Source organism: Anabrus simplex, chromosome 6 (assembly GCF_040414725.1).
Source record: "Anabrus simplex isolate iqAnaSimp1 chromosome 6, ASM4041472v1, whole genome shotgun sequence".
NCBI classification, from domain to species: domain Eukaryota; kingdom Metazoa; phylum Arthropoda; class Insecta; order Orthoptera; family Tettigoniidae; genus Anabrus; species Anabrus simplex.
In genome coordinates, this window is record NC_090270.1 from 297078491 (window position 1) to 297098239 (window position 19749).

General features: G+C 39.9%; 1 protein-coding gene across 1 annotated transcript in view; it reads right to left on the reverse strand.

Annotated features, from left to right (window-relative positions):
- sta (stubarista 40S ribosomal protein SA) overlaps positions 1-19749 on the reverse strand; it is a 59393-nt gene that overhangs the window by 25883 nt on the left and 13761 nt on the right. The window contains exons 4-5 of the mRNA XM_067150470.2: positions 6998-7156; positions 57-185 (exon numbers count right to left, since the gene is read on the reverse strand). Coding sequence (XP_067006571.1) covers positions 57-185; positions 6998-7156 — 288 coding nt within the window. The remainder of the gene's footprint in view (positions 1-56; positions 186-6997; positions 7157-19749) is intronic.

Below are 19749 nucleotides of genomic sequence, written 5' to 3' on the forward strand. Positions count from 1 at the left end.
GTGATCCTCACAAAAAAGTAAAACAAAAGAAAACTTAAAAGTGTAATATTACTTACTTCCTCTGGATCTCTGTAGAAGAAAAGATCTACAACAATATCCCACTTTCCATCTCTAGGAATAGAACCTCGAAAGCGGAGAACTTCACGAGCCAGCAACCACCACATCAGACCAATTGAATGAGGTGACTGAAACAAACATAGGATTCAATGAATTGCACATTACATGATTAAATAATATAACCATCTCTTTAACGCGTATGGGTTGAACTATATACGAGTTACGTGTATTTCTTGGTAGGTAACCGTTTGAGCATTCTGTTACAGGCACAACTTTTGAAATAACACAATATTGTGTGAGTAATAGGGTAAGGTTGCAGGACATCTACATTTCCCAAGGTGAGGTTCTTGGTTACAGCGACAAACAGCAAAAAGTTACCAGCACCTTAGCCGGTGCAGTCATGCAGGAAGACAGGGTAAATGCTTGCATTGTTCCGAGTGGTGGAGATAGAATGCATAGTCAGTAAGAATAAACAGGTTAGCAACAACCATACAGAATAAATTTAGAAATGGAGTTCTGCCTGCTGAACTGTTTGACTGAGCACTCCACCACTCGGAAATAAAGCATGCCTTTCCCTAGTTCACAAGCGTGGCAGCACCAGTCAAAGTGCTGGTAAGATTTTGCTGCTTCTCTCTCTATGTCTCCCCCTTCTTTTAATATTAATTTTGGAAATTTCCTTTATTTTCATGTTATTTTTAAATTATTTATTAAATACAGTCTACAAGAGACCAATGCTCCTTGCATATGAATGCACAATTTGCATACGTATGGGTAGTTTAGCAACACAGTTACGTTTGCGGGATGTTAAACGATGTATAAATAATACTGGTATACGTATAAATGAAGAAGGGAGCCTAGTGATCGTTAAGTCTAAAAAGTTGATGGAAACGTTAATTTTGGATTCTATTGTGAATTTGATATGAGGGTCTATGTTGTTGAGGTTTACAAGAGTGTTTGGTGCATCAATAGAATGTTCGTCGATGATAACAGAAGTATCATCTATGAATCTGGCCCAGAACTTGATATTGTTAAACTTTTCATTATTGTCAACAGCATTATGCTCTAGGAAATCTAAATATATGGCCGGGCTGTGGCGCAGGCCTTCTGACCCCAACTTAGCAGGTTCGATCCCGGCTCAGTCCGGTGGTATTTGAAGGTGCTCAAATACGTCAGCCTCGTGTCGGTAGATTTACTGGCATGTAAAAGAACTCCTGCGGAACTAAATTCCGGCACCTCGGCATCTCCGAAGACAGTTAAAGTAGTTCGTGGGACGTAAAGCAAATAGCATCATTATTATTATTAAATCTAAATATATTATATTTCTGCCAAGATGCCAGAGTTGCAAGTGATAAAAATCATTGTTATCCGTATTGAAGATACTGAATGTAGGATGCTAAAAGGTTTGTTTTGTCACCTATTCAATACATATAAATTTTACAATTTAGGAATTTATTATTGATTCCACTTGAGACATGTTTCGCCCTTCATTGAGGGCATCATCAGTCAAATTATCTCCTCAAGGCAAAAATCAGGTACCTGGTTAGTAGTTGACATGCGCAAATTAATACATATTATTAATACACATTACAAAAATTAAGTAAGAGAAACAGTTGTACAATAGTGATGGTTGAACATATAAGTTTATAGAATAAGAAGTCAGCACCAATGCGTAAAATTAAAATAGTAGAGTTTGGCAGTGGTGCTCTGGAGAACAGTTGACGCAATCATAGGAAAATATAAAGTTTTAAAAATATTTACATTATAACAATCAAAGGAGAAAGGGTGTAGTGCTCGGCGTCAATATTTGTAACCAAAAATTAATGTCAATGGTTGGTAACTACAGTATTTACATTGTCCAATTGAACAGTTGAGAATTTTACAATTTATATACATATTTACACAAGAGCAGCTTGGTGAGCAAGGATATAAAAAAATCTAGTACCAAGTGCGTCCTGTTGTTTTAAATGTTGGAAGAAGAATGTAGCACTGACATTTCAGACATTTGCAGAGTGGTTTATCTTAGTTAAAATCACCGGGGTAGGGAAATATTCCATAGCCAAATGAGGTTTATAGGCATCAAGCTGAAAGAAGTCTGGTTGCAGCACTGAGATCGGTACGGAGACTGGTCAGTGTGGATGGAGACTCATGGGTATCAGTGCGTTTGAATGGCAACAATGATGACAGTTATTTGTAGGTAATTGCTTATTAGGAATATGCTGCGGGTTGAAACTTCGCTTATTCTTTTAGTTGACTTCTGTAGCTTCGAATGTTATGTGAAGACATCAGTGTGAGATGCCGGTGAGACTAAATTGATATTATTCCGTGGAAAAAAGTATGACGGACCTTGGGATGAAGTTATTGTTTTTTGTTGCTGGTCTGGTGAAATAGAATAGAGTTGCTTGTGTTGTGAACTGCAGTGGAGAGATTAGAATGTAACGGTAACTGCAGAGTCAGAGTGTTGTAGCTGGGATGAGGCATCTTCTCATTCTGACTGCGAAGAGGAGGCGTAGTGGCACGCCATATTCGTGCCGATGCGCGCTGGATTCTGGCGTGTTGTTGAACGTTTTATTGTATGAAGTGGAAGTTATCTGTAATGAGATGTTAATAGTATTAGTTGGTGTGTAAGAAAGGTTTATGGTAAGTAATGGAGAGTAAATGTTATGTTACATACCCGATGTGTCGCCGAGAGGTACCATATTTCACGGCATAATCGTCGCCACCGCGTAATCGTCGCATCCTTTATTTTCAATACAAAAATCGGACTTTAAACCTTTATTTACATAATCGTCGCACGTCCATATTTTGTTCACTAATATGGTTAAAAGGTAAATGGAACTGCAACGTAAGTTGCACATTAATGCGCAATTTAAATACGTGTATGGTTTATGGGCAATTTGGCAACACAGTCACGTTTGCGACATGTTGCACAACGTATAAATAAATAATACCGGTATATGTACGACGCATGGATTACCGGTAGACTATCGGCAGTTTGACAACGTGGTCGCGAGACAGTGTACTATTTATTCACCACCTACATATTATGCTTACCGGTAGGCTATCGGCAGTTTGACAACATGGTCGCGAGACAGTGCACTATTTATTCACCACCTACATATTATGAGTTCCCATTTGAAATACGTAAGGCTGTAAGTTATCGCTTATCGGCAACGTCGCCAGGAAATACCGGCTAGGTAGGTTGAATGGACCTCGAATCAGCCCTCGATACAGGTAAAATTCCCTGACCCGGCCGTGAATTGAACCCGAGGCCTCCGTGTAAGAGGCAAGCACGCTACCCCTACACCATGGGGCCGGCTCCTGTGTTATTGCGCACGAAGTGAAATCCAAGACGATAACGCAGATTTCCACGGAATTATTCAGCCGAATTATTTACGATGTCTCAGTTGTCATCGCTAGACTCTTATCTTACTACTACGTCATAAGTGTCCGGGCATGGGATGAAAACTTTTATCCAAGCAGTCAAGATAATTATTATCCAATGCTATTAAAGTTTTATTTTATAAACTCATCAGTAATGTAATGAAAAATCATCAATAACTGGGAAGAAATATTAACCTAATTACCGTATGTTTAAAAGAAATTGAAAAAAATGAATGTTTGTTACTGACGTCTCGGAATACAGTCAACTATACAGTAGATATACACCGCGCTAGCTAGAGCTCTGGTTTGCGAGCTTTGGTTGTTTGACTTTGTGGCATATGGAAACTGAATGGAGTCTGACCTGCGGTTCCTATTTGGGAGGGCAAATATTCCTTCACTTTACTCTTCTCAATGACAAAGCGATGAAAATCAATTACTTTTTTGTTGAAATCATTCTGCATTTTTGGCATAAAGTTGTTCTTCAAAGAGAAAGTCCATTTCTCTTCATAAAAGCTATCATCCCACCTTGGCTAACCTTCAAATCTCAGATAGTGGTTCCATGTGCAGCAGCTATTTCTCGTTCTTTAAACTACAGGATTTTGTGAGAAACGGCAAATCCAACATTGCGTAACGAAATCACATATTTAAGCAGGTCCTCACCTACTTTAGGAAACTAGCCACTTTTTGATGCACGAAATGCTTTGCGAGACTTGTTGGTCACTTGAACTGAACTACTCTCACCACAGAAGCGCGCGCGTTGCACTTGGACAATGAATGCCCAGTTTCGCAATAGGAAGGCTGCTGCTACCTGAATAGTTGAGATCTTTATTTCGAAACACATCCAGAGCGGCATGATGGATGTTTGAAGAACTGGGTGCGTCAAATATGTGAACATTTCTTTTTTCTCCACTTTGGACCCAGAAATATTCGAATGCGTAAATTACATTGCAAGAGACTATTCTAATTTTTTCCGTATTGAAAATCTATTAAAAGGAGAATAATAAAAACTTATTTTTGCACCTATTCAATACTTAACAAGCAATGCAAAATTAGGATCTCATCCTTATTTTCTTGCCTAATTATTAACACATTCTACATGTTTCGTTCATTTTCTGAACATCTTCAGCCATAATGTCTTTACAAGGTTGATTGGTAACATTGATCTAGAATTTATATATATGATTTGTCATTAACTAACTTAATAACAATCTTTAAGAAACCTTATTCAATACAATTCTTTTATATATTACGTCGTATAATTAAGATATATGATATGGCAATATGGTGAGTTTGAAATTAAAACTTATTCTAATATTAAAAAAATGTGCTGTCTATTAGTTGGTCTAGGTATAACTACATTTCACAATCTATTAAAACTGCTGATTGTCTTAAAATTTTTGTTGTGTGAACATAAAAACATTTTGTTAATATCTGGCAGAAACTTTTTCACATGTTGTACCATTTAGAAATGAAACTATGGTACACTCTCGAAACACACAATGAGATTAGGCATAATTATTATTTTGTTCATCCGCAAATTATGCGTTAATTATGCGGGACAATACGGCAGTTATTAATTTTTTAATAATAAAAATACTGGTATTAAAAAATTCTTGATGTAATGGTCCCACCCTAATTTTTTAAAATGTTGAATATGCAGTGATATACAGCAGTAAAAATTTTGCATGAGCAAAGGACAGCAAAAACTGTTAATAGCTAATGTATTTCTCCATTAGATTGTGACAAGATATTGCTTGTAATGTTTATACATTTTAAATTTCTGAAAGTAATTCAGCATTATGTTGGTTCTTTGCCTTCTTTGTAGCTGCAGCATGTTAGGTAACGTGCAGCATGAGTGTGTTGGTGTTTTATGTAAACCAAGGAAAGTTTAGTACTCTGTGCAACATTTGCAACATGTGAAAAATGTCAGATTAGCAGAGCTAAAAATGTAATGTATTGTAAATTACATGTTATAGAAAGAATTTGTTTTCCTGAAGCATGGAATTAATTACTGTATCACATTCTGCTCATTCTGCACCTTCTTTAAAGCTGAGTGATAAGAAGAATATCCTTTACAGATCACGTGGCAAAGAAGACGAAAGTGCCACTGGTCAGAAATTTCAAATGTTAACCCAGACAAATTCTGTAACTGTATACAATAACTGAGCAAATGTCATGGGATAGCAGAGCACTGATGCGCAGGTGTGTTGTTTGCGCACCACACACCCCCTGTGCCAGCGGCAGTTGTATAGGAGACCTTGTGAGCAGTGGCTGTGCATGTGACAAGTGTAGCATGGAATGTCGTCGTGAGCTGACACAGTTCAAACGAGGTATGGTGGTCGGTGCCCGACGGATAGGAAAAGCGATTTCGGAAGTGGTGCGGGAATTCGGCTTCACACGATCAACCGTGTCCAGGGTGTATGGTGAATGGTTGAATGCGGGTGTCACCGTCCACAACAAACGAACGACCGGCCGTCCAGCAACCCTCGATGACCGTGATCGGCGACATCTGAGACGGATTGTCAATAGTGACAAGACGGACAACCATGCAACAAATCACGGCTCAGTTCAACACAGGCAGTGCTATACACGTCTCCCAGTGGACAATCCGTAGGAAAATGGGTTCTATGGGGTATGGGAGCCGGCGCCGCACACGGGTGACACTGTTAACCCAACGCCATTTGTCGCCAGTCACCGGGATGGACAATGGCACAATGGCGTAACGTGATATGGTTGGACGAATGAAGATTTCAACTGCACCGTGCCGATGGGAGGCACCGTGCATGGCGCAGACCACATGAAGTGATGGATCCTGTCTGCCTCGAAGGTGTGGTCCAGGGCGCTGGTGTCTCTGTTATGGTCTGGGGTGCATTTTCCTGGTATGGAAAGGGCCCCCTAGTTGTTCTGGAGAAGACTTTGAATGGTACGCGGTATGTTGAGCTACTCGGAGACCATCACCCATTTTTGGCCTTCCAGCGCCCAGACGGTTCAAGATAACGCACCGTCACATCGCTCCCACGTCGCCCGGGAATGGTTTCAGAAACATGCAGCGGAGGTCCAACGACTGCCATGGCCACCCAGGAGCCCCGATATGAACCCTATCCAAATCTAGGATGTCCTGGAACGCGGGCTCCGTGACATGGATCCTGCACCCACAAACAGACCAGCATTGGCGGCCGCTCTGCAAACAACTGGGTATCAGCTGCGTCCAGAGGACTACCAGGGACTTGTAGACTCACTTCCACGGTGTCTCACTGTAGTTCGCAGGGCCAGAGGAGGCCCCCCACACGCTATTAGGTGACTATCCCATGACATTTGCTAAGTCAGTGTAAATCCATAAGAGTAAATGTGGACGGTCGCAATTCAGATGTATCATGATCACTCTGTTATTCAGACCGTGAAGTTAATAACAAATCAGAATAGCGAATGCACTTAAGACATAATATAATAATTTGTGGGGTTTTCCTGTAAGATGAGGCTGGGACTTGAGAATACTGAAATACTCACCACGAAAATGCACTAAAAGTGGCAAGCACGTTGTAAACGGTTAATATCTCACCTTGTTATTGCATGGAATTGCAATGTCCACAAAACGAAGAGGTGAGTCAGTATTGCAGAAGGCTATTACTGGGATGTTCACATATGATGCTTCAGTGATGGGCTGATGATCATGAGCAGGATCTGTCACTATCAGGAGGCGAGGCTCACGGAAAGCAGCCTATACAAAAGATGAAGAAACTTAGCTGATACAATTTCTAACTAGAGTACAAAAAACACTCAAGAGGACATACTGTTATAACATATAATCACCATGATAAAATTATAAAATATTACCAAGAATGCATACAAGCTGAAGAAAGAAATATTCTAGCATGTTCAGTTTTCAATAAAACATTTCATATAAACCAATAATTAAAATTAATAATGATAAAGGTACACTTTACATGTGCATGCTCACTATTCAATAAAATATTTCACAGAAAGCAACAATTTAATAAGAATAAATCTTTATTTAGAACTGTTGCACAGGTGCCAGATTCCTTATCAATTGTTTAATTAGTCTTTACTTACAAAATTTCAACAAAGCTGTTAACACTAGCCTAAAATGATTTCCCAGTTTGGGTGAAAATAGGTGGTTCATACGGAAAAGATTTTGAAAACGCCAATATGTACAGATTTTACACAATTAGGTATTTATATACATATCAATGTTCATGATTTAATGTAAATTAAAGAAATTTGAATTCATGTCATCATGTTTTGAAAATGTTAACCGACATCAAAATACACGAACAATGCAAATATTAGAGTGTAGATTTCAGTGAAAAAAGAAAACAAATGCTTTATCATGTACTATCTATAAGATGTCCCAAAGTTCTTATATTACGCAAATTTGCAGAAATATGAAAATAAATTTATCACATACAAAAAGAAATTGCCAGTCGTAACTACTGGTGGAGTATATATTATTATGACTTATTGTCTGAAAAAAGTAGCCTACTACTGGGGTAAGACACACTGAAGACGCATAACAGAAAAAAGTGAACCTATGTAGAGAATATTTTCGTGAAACAAAACATCAATTTCACCTCAGTTCTTTATCTTTGGCCAGCCATGTGCTTAAAATTCTCAGAGGGTTGGGTGATTTGACAAAACAAGACCGAACACAGTGAGGGGAAGTAATAAATCTGTCAATGAAGATAAGAATGCCAAAACATATTGGATGTAATTTGCAACTTTTCAGTCTGTCAAACACACAAGTTCAAAATAAATATTACACTATGACATACCTCTAAAATAAAACACTATTAAACAGGGAAATAAAAATACACACTATTAAACAAAGAATGACTTCTTTTGTTCTTAAAAGTACAACAGATTCTATCAAGTTACTCAATATTTGGAAATATTTATGTTTATTTCTGTCCAATTTGGAACTTATCTTAACGAAGTCCTACTTTTGTCTCCACTCCAGTATACACTGCAAGGCATTTGAAAAACCGTTGCTCTTTCATCCAATCGGCTGCCAGTCCGTTGTACCTCCATTACATCACACCTCCCACCCTGGTCAGGACAATGAAATGCTGCATTTCCCAATTAAGTGCTTTACCCCTACAGTCCCCTTAGAACTATTACTGTTGTTGCTATCATTATTTCTCGAATTATTCTTTTTTTAAGAACTATGCAACTATGAGCACATAACAATCTGCCTGTTCTTGATCTAGAATGTTTAGGCATGTCTCCAATTATAGGTCCACCTATTATTGTCCCTCACATTCACATTTCTAGTTTCTTCTCACACAACTCCTTTTGTCTAGGCCGCCATAGCTGAGCTGATACAAGCACTCCTTTTGTGACAATGCAGAATTGGATTTTACCACTTTCTGAAGAAAAGAAGATAGGACAGAGAAGTAAAATCAGTTCTCTGTAACAGGTGGAATAAGCGTTTAGTCTGCTGCTGAACCTGTTAAAAGTATTTTGGGTGTTAGTGTACACTAAAATTTTTATCAACCATCGCAATCTTCAAGAAAGGTGATTGCAGGTTTGTGGCAACTATCACGGTACATCACTACTAAGTATTGTAGGTAAAATTCTCGCAAGAATTCTGCTTAAATGCCTCCAGGTTGTCGCTGAGAGAGTCCTCCCAGAGTCCCAGTGTGCGTTTCAAACTTCCAGAGGCACAACTGATTTGACCTTCTGTGCAAGGCAACTTCAGAAAAAATGCAGAGAGCAACAGAATCCTCTCATCTTAGTCTTTTGTGACCTGGAAAAGACATTTGACTCTGTTCCAAGACCTGCTATGAGGGCAGAACTGAAACACCTTGGCTGTCCTCAGTGTTTTGTTGACCTGGTTCAGGCCCTCCATGATGGCATGACCAGACAGGTTTGCCGTCACAACAGGATCTATTATAAATTTCCTATTATTCATGGACTGAAACAGGGGTGTGTGCTTGCTCAAACAGTATTTGCGTTATATTTGGCTGCCATGCCACATGAATGTCCTACGAACAAACCAGGTGTGGAGGGTAGGTATTGTTTTGACGGAGTGCTTTTCAACCTAGCAAGACTTCGCCCGCGGAGGCTAACCCAGGTTACAAAGGTAACCAAAATACTGTATGCAGATGATGCTGCCTCACTTACACTCACACCAGAGGAATTGCAATAGTCAGTTAACTGATACAAGAGTGCATGTGATCGTTTTGGTCTCACCATTTATGTTCAAAAGACTGGCGCAACCTTCACCAGGCAAAACCCTTTCACATTTCAACATCTCCATCTCAGATACTGCGTTGGAGCAGGTAGACCATATTTTTTTGTACTTGAGTAGTATCCTATCTGTGCACTGGACCTGTGAGCAAGACGTGGAGAAGAGAATTGGTGCTGCTCATGCAGCATTTGGACGACTATCACACCAGGTGTTCATGAATGAAGACCTCACCATAAAGACGAAACTCATGCTGTACCACGCTGTTGTCATCACAACATTGCTGTATGGTTGTGAAACTTGGACCCTTTACTGACGTGACTTTAAAAAGCTCGAGCTCTTCATCCAACAAAAACTTCCGATCCATCCTTAGGATCAAAAGGGAAGACCCTGTCACCAACATTGCTGTTCCTGAGAAAGCGCATGGCAAGAGCATAGAATCGTCCTTCATTGGTCGTCAGCTTAGATGGGATGGCCATATTTGTGAGATGACTGATACCAGATTTCCATGCCAAATCCTGTATGGTGAACTTTGTTCTGGCACCAGACCTCATGGAGCCCCCATGAGGCACTACAAGGACCAGATTAAGCACACTACCAGGTTTCAACCCACAAACCTGGGACAAATTTGCTCAAGGCCATACAATTTGGCACAGGACCATCCCTGCTGCTCTCAATTTTTTTTTTCTGTCCTTCCACTTTTCCTGCTCCATTACTTGCGCCACATCCAATCCAGCTTCTCTAACATCCTTCCAAAGTCTTTTTTGCTATTTGCTTTACGTCGCACCGACACAGATATGTCTTATGGTGACAAAGGGATAGGAAAGGCCTAGGAATGGGAAGGAAGCAGCCGTGGCCTTAATTAAGGTACAGCCCCAGCATTTGCATGGTGTGAAAATGGGGAAACCACGGAAGGCCATCTTCAGGGCTGCCGACAATGGGGTTCGAACCCACTATCTCCTGATTACTGGATACTCGCTGCACTTAAGCGACTGCAGCTATCGAGCTCGGTCCTTCCAAATCTGATCCATCCATCTTCTTCTTGGTCTTCCAACTGGTCTCTTTCCCTTAACTTCTCTTTCCAATTCCTTTCTTGCTACCCGTTCCTTTCCCATTCTATGTACATGTCCGAACCATCTCAGTCTTGCTTTCTGTATGTTCTGTACTAGCGGTTCTATATTTAGCTCTTTTCTGATTTTAATATTTTGAATTCTATCTCTTCTTGTCTTTTTAACCGATGTTCTTCAAAATGTCATTTCTACTGCTTGGATCTTACTATCTTATCTCTTATTAGTTACTAGCATTTCTAGTCCGTATGCTACAATTGGTATGAAATACTGCTTATATAATGTTAATTTTGTTCTCTCGGGTACTTTGTCATCCTATAAAAGCTCTCCGACTTGATAAGAAAATGATGTACCTTTACTTAGTGTGTTATGAATTTCCGGGTTGATTCTTGTAACATCTCTAAAATCTTGCATTACATTTTTTTTTTTTTTTTTTTTTTTTTGCTAGGGGCTTTATGTCGCACCGACACAGATAGGTCTTACGGCGACGATGGGATAGGAAAGGCCTAGGAGTTGGAAGGAAGCGGCCGTGGCCTTAATTAAGGTACAGCCCCAGCATTTGCCTGGTGTGAAAATGGGAAACCACGGAAAACCATCTTCAGGGCTGCCGATAGTGGGATTCGAACCTACTATCTCCCGGATGCAAGCTCACAGCCGCGCGCCTCTACGCGCACGGCCAACTCGCCCGGTCTTGCATTACAATCCTACTATACTATACATTTCTACTCCATAATCTTGCCAGCACGTCAGCCAGCAGAACGGGACCAGCAGGAGAGCGAGTACTCGTACATAGTTATTATTTAAATAATTCAATATTCTTTTTGGCATTTTACCTAATTTTATCCTTTTTTTAGGCTCCTCCATGCAATGAAAATAATTCTACACTGCACATCTCTTACATGTTGTCAAACTTTTCTTCTACCAGTCTGATTCTTCAGAAATTTTATTTATAAAAATAATGTTTTAATACCACCTAATCAATATATTGTAATGGTTATGGCGTCTGTCATGCCAACTCGCTACGCGCCGGGGGGCATCACCGTATCGGCCTCACCCCCCTTAAGCTCGAGCGTGCCAATCACGAGCAACACTTAAAACCGATAGGCCGGCCCTCCCGCCTCCGTCTGCGGGCCCACAGCAGAGGACGACGGAAATTACTCGACTATCAATCTGGAGTCTTCCATCTCGCGAGGTTCCTGGATACACCTAGCATCCGGACTGTTCCAGAAGGGTCGGCGCAGCTATATAAGAGAGGAACGACCAGTCAGCCAGTCACTGAGAGACGGAGTTAGTAAGAGTGAGTGAGAGCGAGATTGAGTTCGCTGGAGCGCAGTCAGTGATGGCCTGGGAGAGTACAGCCTGATGGAGTGTCTGCCTGTTGGAGCCGAGGACTCGTTCCTGTTCCCCGCACGTCACGTGTGTGTGAGTCCTTTGTGGCCGGCTGCTAGAGAAGAACCTTGGGTGTTCTGGAGCGGCGAAGAAGGGTACACTGGGTGACGACGTGTGTAGACTGCGAACGGGGTTCGACGGATTGAGTGAACAGCGGATACCATCCCGACCTGCAAGACTGATGTGTAGGCTGAGGACTGTGACAGCGCTAACGAGTGTGACCGAGTGGCTTAGTGTGTGTAGTGTACATAATCGATGACTCTGTGTGTGTGTCATTGTAGATGGAACATAAGAGAAACTAAGAGAGAGAGCGCGCGAACAGTGTAAGTTGTAATCTCGGCTATCGTCTGTGTGAGTGTAAATCTGTAATTGTAGTGTTAAGTTAATAAATCTTAGAAATAGGACGCTACCAGGTTCTGTACTCATCCATTTATTTACCCCGCCAATACGTTACCCTTCAAGGTTGCCGACAGTGGGGTTCGAACCCACTATCTCCCGATTACTGGATACTGGCCGCACTTAAGCGACTGCAGCTATCGAGCTCGGTCCTTCCAAATCTGATCCATCCACCTTCCTCTTGGTCTTCCAACTGGTCTCTTTCCAATTCCTTTCTTGCTATCCGTTCCTTTCCCATTCTTTGTACATGTCCGAACCATCTCGGTCTTGCTTTCTGTGTGTTCTATACTAACGGTTCCATATTTAGCTCTTCTCTGATTTTAATATTTTGAATTCTATCTCTTCTTGTCTTTTTAACTGATGTTCTTCAAAATTTCATTTCTACTGCTTGGATCTTACTATCTTGTGTCTTATTAGTTACTAGCATTTCTAGTCAGTATGCTACAATTGGTATGAAGTACTGCTTATATAATGTTAATTTTGTTCTCTCGGGTACTTTGTCGTCCTATAAAAGCTCTCCGACTTGATAAGAAAATAATGTACCTTTACTTAGTGTGTGATGAATTTCCGGGTTGATTCTTGTAACATCTCTAAAATCTCGCATTACAATCCTACTATACTAAACATTTCTACACCATAATACTAATTACCCCTAATAATATATTGATTAGGTGGGAATAAAACATTTTCATAAATAAAATTTCTGAAGAATCAGACTGGTAGAAAGAAAGTTTGACAACATGTAAGAGATGTGCAGTGTAGAATTATTTTCATTGCATGGAGGAGCCTAAAAAAAAGGATTCCAGCCAGCAGAACGGGACCAGCAGGAGAGCGAGTACTCGTACATCGTTATTAATATTTAAATAATTCAATATCCTTTTTGGCATTTTACCTAATTTTATCCTTTTTTTAGGCTCCTCCATGCAATGAAAATAATTCTACACTGCACATCTCTTACATGTTGTCAAACTTTCTTTCTACCAGTCTGATTCTTCAGAAATTTTATTTATAAAAATGTTTTATTCCCACCTAATCAATATATTATTAGGGGTAATTAGTATTAACTCATTCAAAAGTTTTTTGGACTAGTTTTGATCAATGTGATGATCATCTTCAGCAAATCAAACAAGAAAACAAACAACCAAGAATGAAACATGACTATCTAAAACCATAACTATAAAATGTCCATTTAAAGAAGCCAAATGGGACTGCGAAAGTCCTATAAGAGAAGAATACAATGAGTAAGAGAATATGTACAAACAATGGGTTATGGTCCATAATATTATGTATTAGCTTAAAATTTTTACCGTATGTATAATTAAAATAAAGTGACAACCACAATTTAACTTAAAATAGTCCATTGAACATGTGACAACCACACCAACTTAACACATTGCTGACAGGATGCTTGAGCTTGTCACATACCCTGTGGACCGTACATCTTTCTACTAAGTATACTAGGGTGCACTTGATTACAAAAATGTACGTAAATATTAAACCAGTCAAGATTTTATCTTTAAAGTTGGTATGAGTACTCAACAAATGCCCCTAGTAGTACTTCAACATATCTAAGGTAAGCAAGCAAATGAGTGTTAATTCAACAACACAACATTAATATTTATATCGTCGTCGTCAGAGTCACTTGAATAAATAAGCACACTAGGTAAATTACGGCGTGTAGAGGCTTGAATATCACTTCCACTATCACTCTCACATTCAGTTTCCACTAGTTCATTATCACTATATCCATCTGAATAATCATCGGCACATAATTCTTATCGTCGTCAGCTAACACCGTATTCCGCGGGCGCTCCATCTTGTCATTGACTGAACCGGCAGAAAGAAAGTCGACGTTTCGAAACTAAATCAAAGAATAAAAGAGGCCGTGAATAAAAGAAAAGTGGCAGTAATACACCTACAACTTATTCTACTCAATGTGCAAGTTCGAAATAGTTCAATATATGGTCAAGAGATGTCACAGGAAGACCAAAAACAATGTCGTGAACAAAACCGAGATTTCTCGGGGCCCGTCACCTACCGCTGGCGAGCGTACTACGAGATTTCTCGGGGCCCGTCACCCATGTGTTAAAATAGTCCACTGAACTTCTAGACTGTTGTTTACTGACTGAACGTATAAAAGTATAAAATATCCCCAGGCCCGGAAGATTTGTGTGTCTCGTCGACACTAGTTGATCGTACAAGACTTCTGTGTACAGCTGTAGTCTTCTATCTTTATCCAAGGTTGTAATGACGTCCAAATTAATGCTGAATGAGGAAAGTGAAGTCTTAAAGGGATATCCTAGTTGTTGAGTGGAAATATAAAGCCATATCGATCAACCTGCTGAACGATGTCCTGTGTATACACCTGTTATAATTATTCGCTGAATTGATTATACAGACCAGGACCCTTATATAACTGTTGTATGACAGTGAGTGACAAAAATTAAACTAGTGATCAGTTTATGTTAGTGTTATTAGCTGTCTGCAGTAATATAATCGCGGTGAAATATCCGACTCATCCATTCAGCACATATAGAAATAACGAAAAATAACGTGATGATCTCCGTGATATTTCAAAACAGAGAAGACAGAACATTTAGAGATTATGGAGGCTGAAAGAGTTTGTAAAATAAAACACTTTAAGACACAGTGCGACTCATTTTTCCTGGACGACCGAAGTTTTAAAATGAAATATCGATTCACGAAGGAGTATGCTCAAATGCTCATTAACACAGTCAGAAATAATGATGGTACCTTCCTCCATATTTTGCGAACTTCCAAGTTCTGACAGCACGATGGACATGAGCACGGAATGAGGTTAGCAATCATCAGTGACATAATTATTACCATGGAACATTTCTTCTTAATTTGAGGTTCCATTGTGCACCCTTTTGCCTTTTTTCTTTGCACTAAGAACCCACCATGCACAAATTACACAGACTACACGAACACAATCCATGTACATTTATTACAGATTTTTGTTTAATCAATGTTATACTACTGGATAAAATGAACACTGCACTGCATACAACTGTCTGGAGATTTAAATGCGCACTGTTTGGGAGATACCTACTGGCAAATCAACCAGTCAGAGCAGTCAACTAGACGTTCTTCCAATCATAAATGAAGAACTAAGCAAGATAAGGACTTCAGGTTTGTTTTAAAAATAACTTTCATATCCAAAGAGTATTTGCCTCGCTTTGATTTCCCCATCTAAAGTCAATAGTAAAACTGATGGCCAGCAACTGACTTTTTCATGCTTGCACAAACAAATTTCTGAACATGACTATAAAGAAAGAGACACATTGATTTTTTCATCATCCAAATTTAAAAACAAATATATCTACTTTGAGACAAAATGTTTCTTTAACAGCAGTGAAAACTTTACAAACATAATGAATATGAAATGGAGTTATGACGTAAGTTCCATGCAATGAAGTCGATATTCACCTATTTCAACCAATAACATTCAGATTTATATACAGATAACCAACAAAAGCAATCATAAAGGTGGGAAATGTGAAGGAATACGTCAGTGAACTGTAAGAAGCGATTCCCACGGCTTGGAACAAGTGTATACGTGTAGTATAGTAACACAATGGGTGGTATGAATAAAACCTGAGTTCTTACTCAAAGTATATACTCATGAGTATGAGCACTTAGTAGGAGTACAGTATATTCTCAGCCCAAGTAGTATGTACACCATTTGGAAAGAATAAGAAGGTTCTCCTTCGATGTAGTAGGTACTCAAGCACACCGCCATGTGGATCATTTGAAATTGAGTAGGTACTCATGCTGCGTAAGGTTGTCATCATACATAACCTCAACTACTGAGATTTGATTTCCGTACCGTCTGCATGTACATCAAGCTGTATTTTAATCATACCAATAGCAAATATTCCGCCTATAACATTTTGCGGGAATATTCTCTTCTGTTTTAAAGGTCCGGTGTTCCAGAGTCCGTTTAAAACGAATTATAAGCAATGTACCGGCACTGTAGAAGGTAGAAACATGTGCGATAACGTGAAAGATAAATAATACGAAAATGAGAGAGTGATAAAACATGTAATTTTAAAGCATGTAGCCTACGGTACGTTAACAGTTTCATAGTTTTTCCTCAACAGCATAATATCCGAAACTTTGAAATAATTTAAACCAAAATACAAGCCATACGTGGGCAGAATGTAGAAACATTTACGATGACTCAAATGATAAACACGAAAATTAGAGTGAAATAAATTTGTGGCTTTAACCACACATGCATGTTAATACTTTCATTGCCGGTATCTTCCTTCTTTGTAGGCTATACTCATCATAATTTTAATAAATCTTGGAAGGAAATGTTTGAGGCTTTGGGATTAGCCCTAACTCAAACCAAACGAGAAGTAATGTGCAGGAAGAACGAAAGAATAAATAAATTATATTTATTGTTATTTCTTTTACGTCGCACCGACACAATAGGTCTTATGGCGAACTTGGGATAGGAAAGTGGCCTTAAGGTACAGCCGCAGGATTTGCCAAGTGAGAAAATAAGCCACAGAGATGCCGTGATGCTGACAGTTGGGATCGAACCCCTATATCCTGAATCCAGGATTTAACTATATGTGACCCAAACCGCGTAGCAAACTCGCTTGGTAAATAAATAGGCCTAAAATGAAAGTGAGAGTACAAAAGAAATTTGTATTTTATGTATAGGGCTGTGTACTGAATGTTCCAAATGAAACATCTGCCTGGCATTCTCGGTGATCAAAAAGATCTCGAACGAAAATATATTTAGGCTATTACCTTTCTTGTGTACGGACTCACCACCCTAATACCATAGGCCTAACATGAGTGCAGGCAGTCAATGAACAGCCGTTGCTGTTGGATAATTAACTTATACTTTCTGCCGCTCTGGTTTGGTAACAGCAATTTATTTTATTATTTTGAGGAAATGCAATTCACACTGCAGCTTTAGTCACAAATACGGTACATAACCTCAACAATAAGTTTAGTCAGTTTTTGTTGGGTACGAAGTCCTCTATGCCACATTGAAATCCAGGGTGACCTAATAGTCTTAAAAATGCGTTTAATTTAGGCCTAACTATATTCTAAGTAGCACCTCTTGTTTTCCTTGTCAAAATAAATTCAATTTTGAAAAATGGTGCAGACTTAAGATTCTTAGAATTCACATGCCCATGTCCCTCCTGGAAACAGGTCCCACATTATTAATAAACTCAGCCATTTACATAATACTTTTAAGAGCAATAAATCAGTAAATGCTCCTACTTGAGACACACAGCAGATGGAGATTATACTCATCAATCTGAGAATGCACTCTCTTTTATTCATACCACAAATCTACTCTCAGACTGTTACAATTGTGAGTTTATACTACACCACCTCCATGACATGAGTATATTCTCATGAACTTTATTCTTATGAAGTGGAGTATATACTCAGAAATGTTGAGTATATACTAAATACTCATGTTTATTCATACCACCCAATGTCCCCCATAAGTCCAACCCCTCGTCCACGTCATGAGGGAAGGGGACCGGTACGAAGTAGGGGATAGCCTGTAAGGGTGAAGTACAGCGGGGACCTTGTGTGCCCTAGGAACGCTATGGTAGCTGTGAAGGCCTTACAGGAACCCTGAAAAGTAACGGCGGCTAACGGGGCTGTGGTGAAGTCCTTAACAGCAACTGAGGCGGAGAAGGAGACCTTTGGTACGGCAAAGTTGGCAGAGGAGGCAACCCTTCCTTTTGGGGTAAAGTAAAGAGGAAAACCACTGCCTTGTGGTGAAGAGGAATCTTCAAAGGCTAAGGGAGACTACCCCAACAGAAAACAGCAGGCTTGGAGGTGTAGGTGGCAGCCCCACCAACCAGCTCGGGTGCTGTGGGCCAATAACTCGCACATTAAATTACCTTATTACAGAAACATCAACAATGAGAAACCGGACTGATCCAAAGATGACGACTTTTGGCTTGAAAAGGCTAACGAAAATTGGGCTATTGATTGTGAGAACTCTGCGGGAAAGCGGAAGGCTACGACAGGCAGTGGCATGTATGAGGAGTTATGGCCTGAACATCCTAGGTTTGAGTGAGGTGAGATGGAGTGAGTTTGGGGAATTGGCAACCCATGATGCAGCTATATTTGTATACTCTGGAAGACCCGAGGGCGACGGAGCGAGTTATGGAGGTGTGGGTAAATTAATGGATAAGGAGGCCAAGAGGAGCCTTATGGAGTGGTATCCAGTGACAGAAAGGATAATACTGGCATGTTTTAGGACCAATATTAGGAACGTTGTGTTGATAGTATGCTATGCACCTATGGAGTCGGTGAAGGAGGAAAACAAACAGGTGTTCTATGGACATCTTAATAGAACGGTTAAGAAACAGAAAAGGAAGGATATCATCCTAGCTGGAGGAGATTTGAATGCAAAAGTGGGACAGGACAAGGAAGGACTTGAACATATTATGGGAAGGCATGGCTTACGAGAACGAAATAAGAATGGACAGCTGTTTGTGGACTTCTGTGCAAGCCACGACTTGCTTATTTGGTGGTACTATTTTTCCACAAAGACTGACATAAGATGACATGGGGATCACCAGATCATAGGACAGAAAACCAGATAGATCATGTGGCTATTGGACGAAAGTAGAGGAGATTGTTGTTGGATGTGAGGTACGAGAGATGTGGACATTGGTAGTGATCACCATCTTGTAGTGGCTACCTTTAGAATGAAGATCCAGGCATAAAAGAGAAGGATAGAGCAGACAAGGAAGTGATATGTTGGAAAGCTAAGGGATGACAAATGTGAAAGAAGCCTTCGGGATAGAACTAAAGAATCAATTCCAAGCACTCACTGAGGTGGAGGATGAAACTATTGAGGAAAAATGGGTGAAGACTAGATCTGTATTTACTGAAGTGAAAATATCCTTGGTTTTAAGGACAGGAGGAAAAAAGACTGGATGACAGACTAGACATGGGAAATTATCAGACAAAGGAAAGAGATAAAGGAAGTAATGAACACATGTAAGACACGAGCAAGGAAGGCAGAATTGCAATCCAAATATGCTGCGAAGGATAAGGAAGTAAAGAGAAGTGTGAGGAGAGATCAAACGAAAAGGATGGACGACCTATCTCAACAAGCAAAGGAGGCAGCCAGAAAGGGAGAGAACTCTATACCATCACCAGAGTTCTGGCAAGGAAGCAGATGCAGAAAAACCATCCAGTCAGAAACAAAGATGGGTGTCGTCCTAACAAACTCTG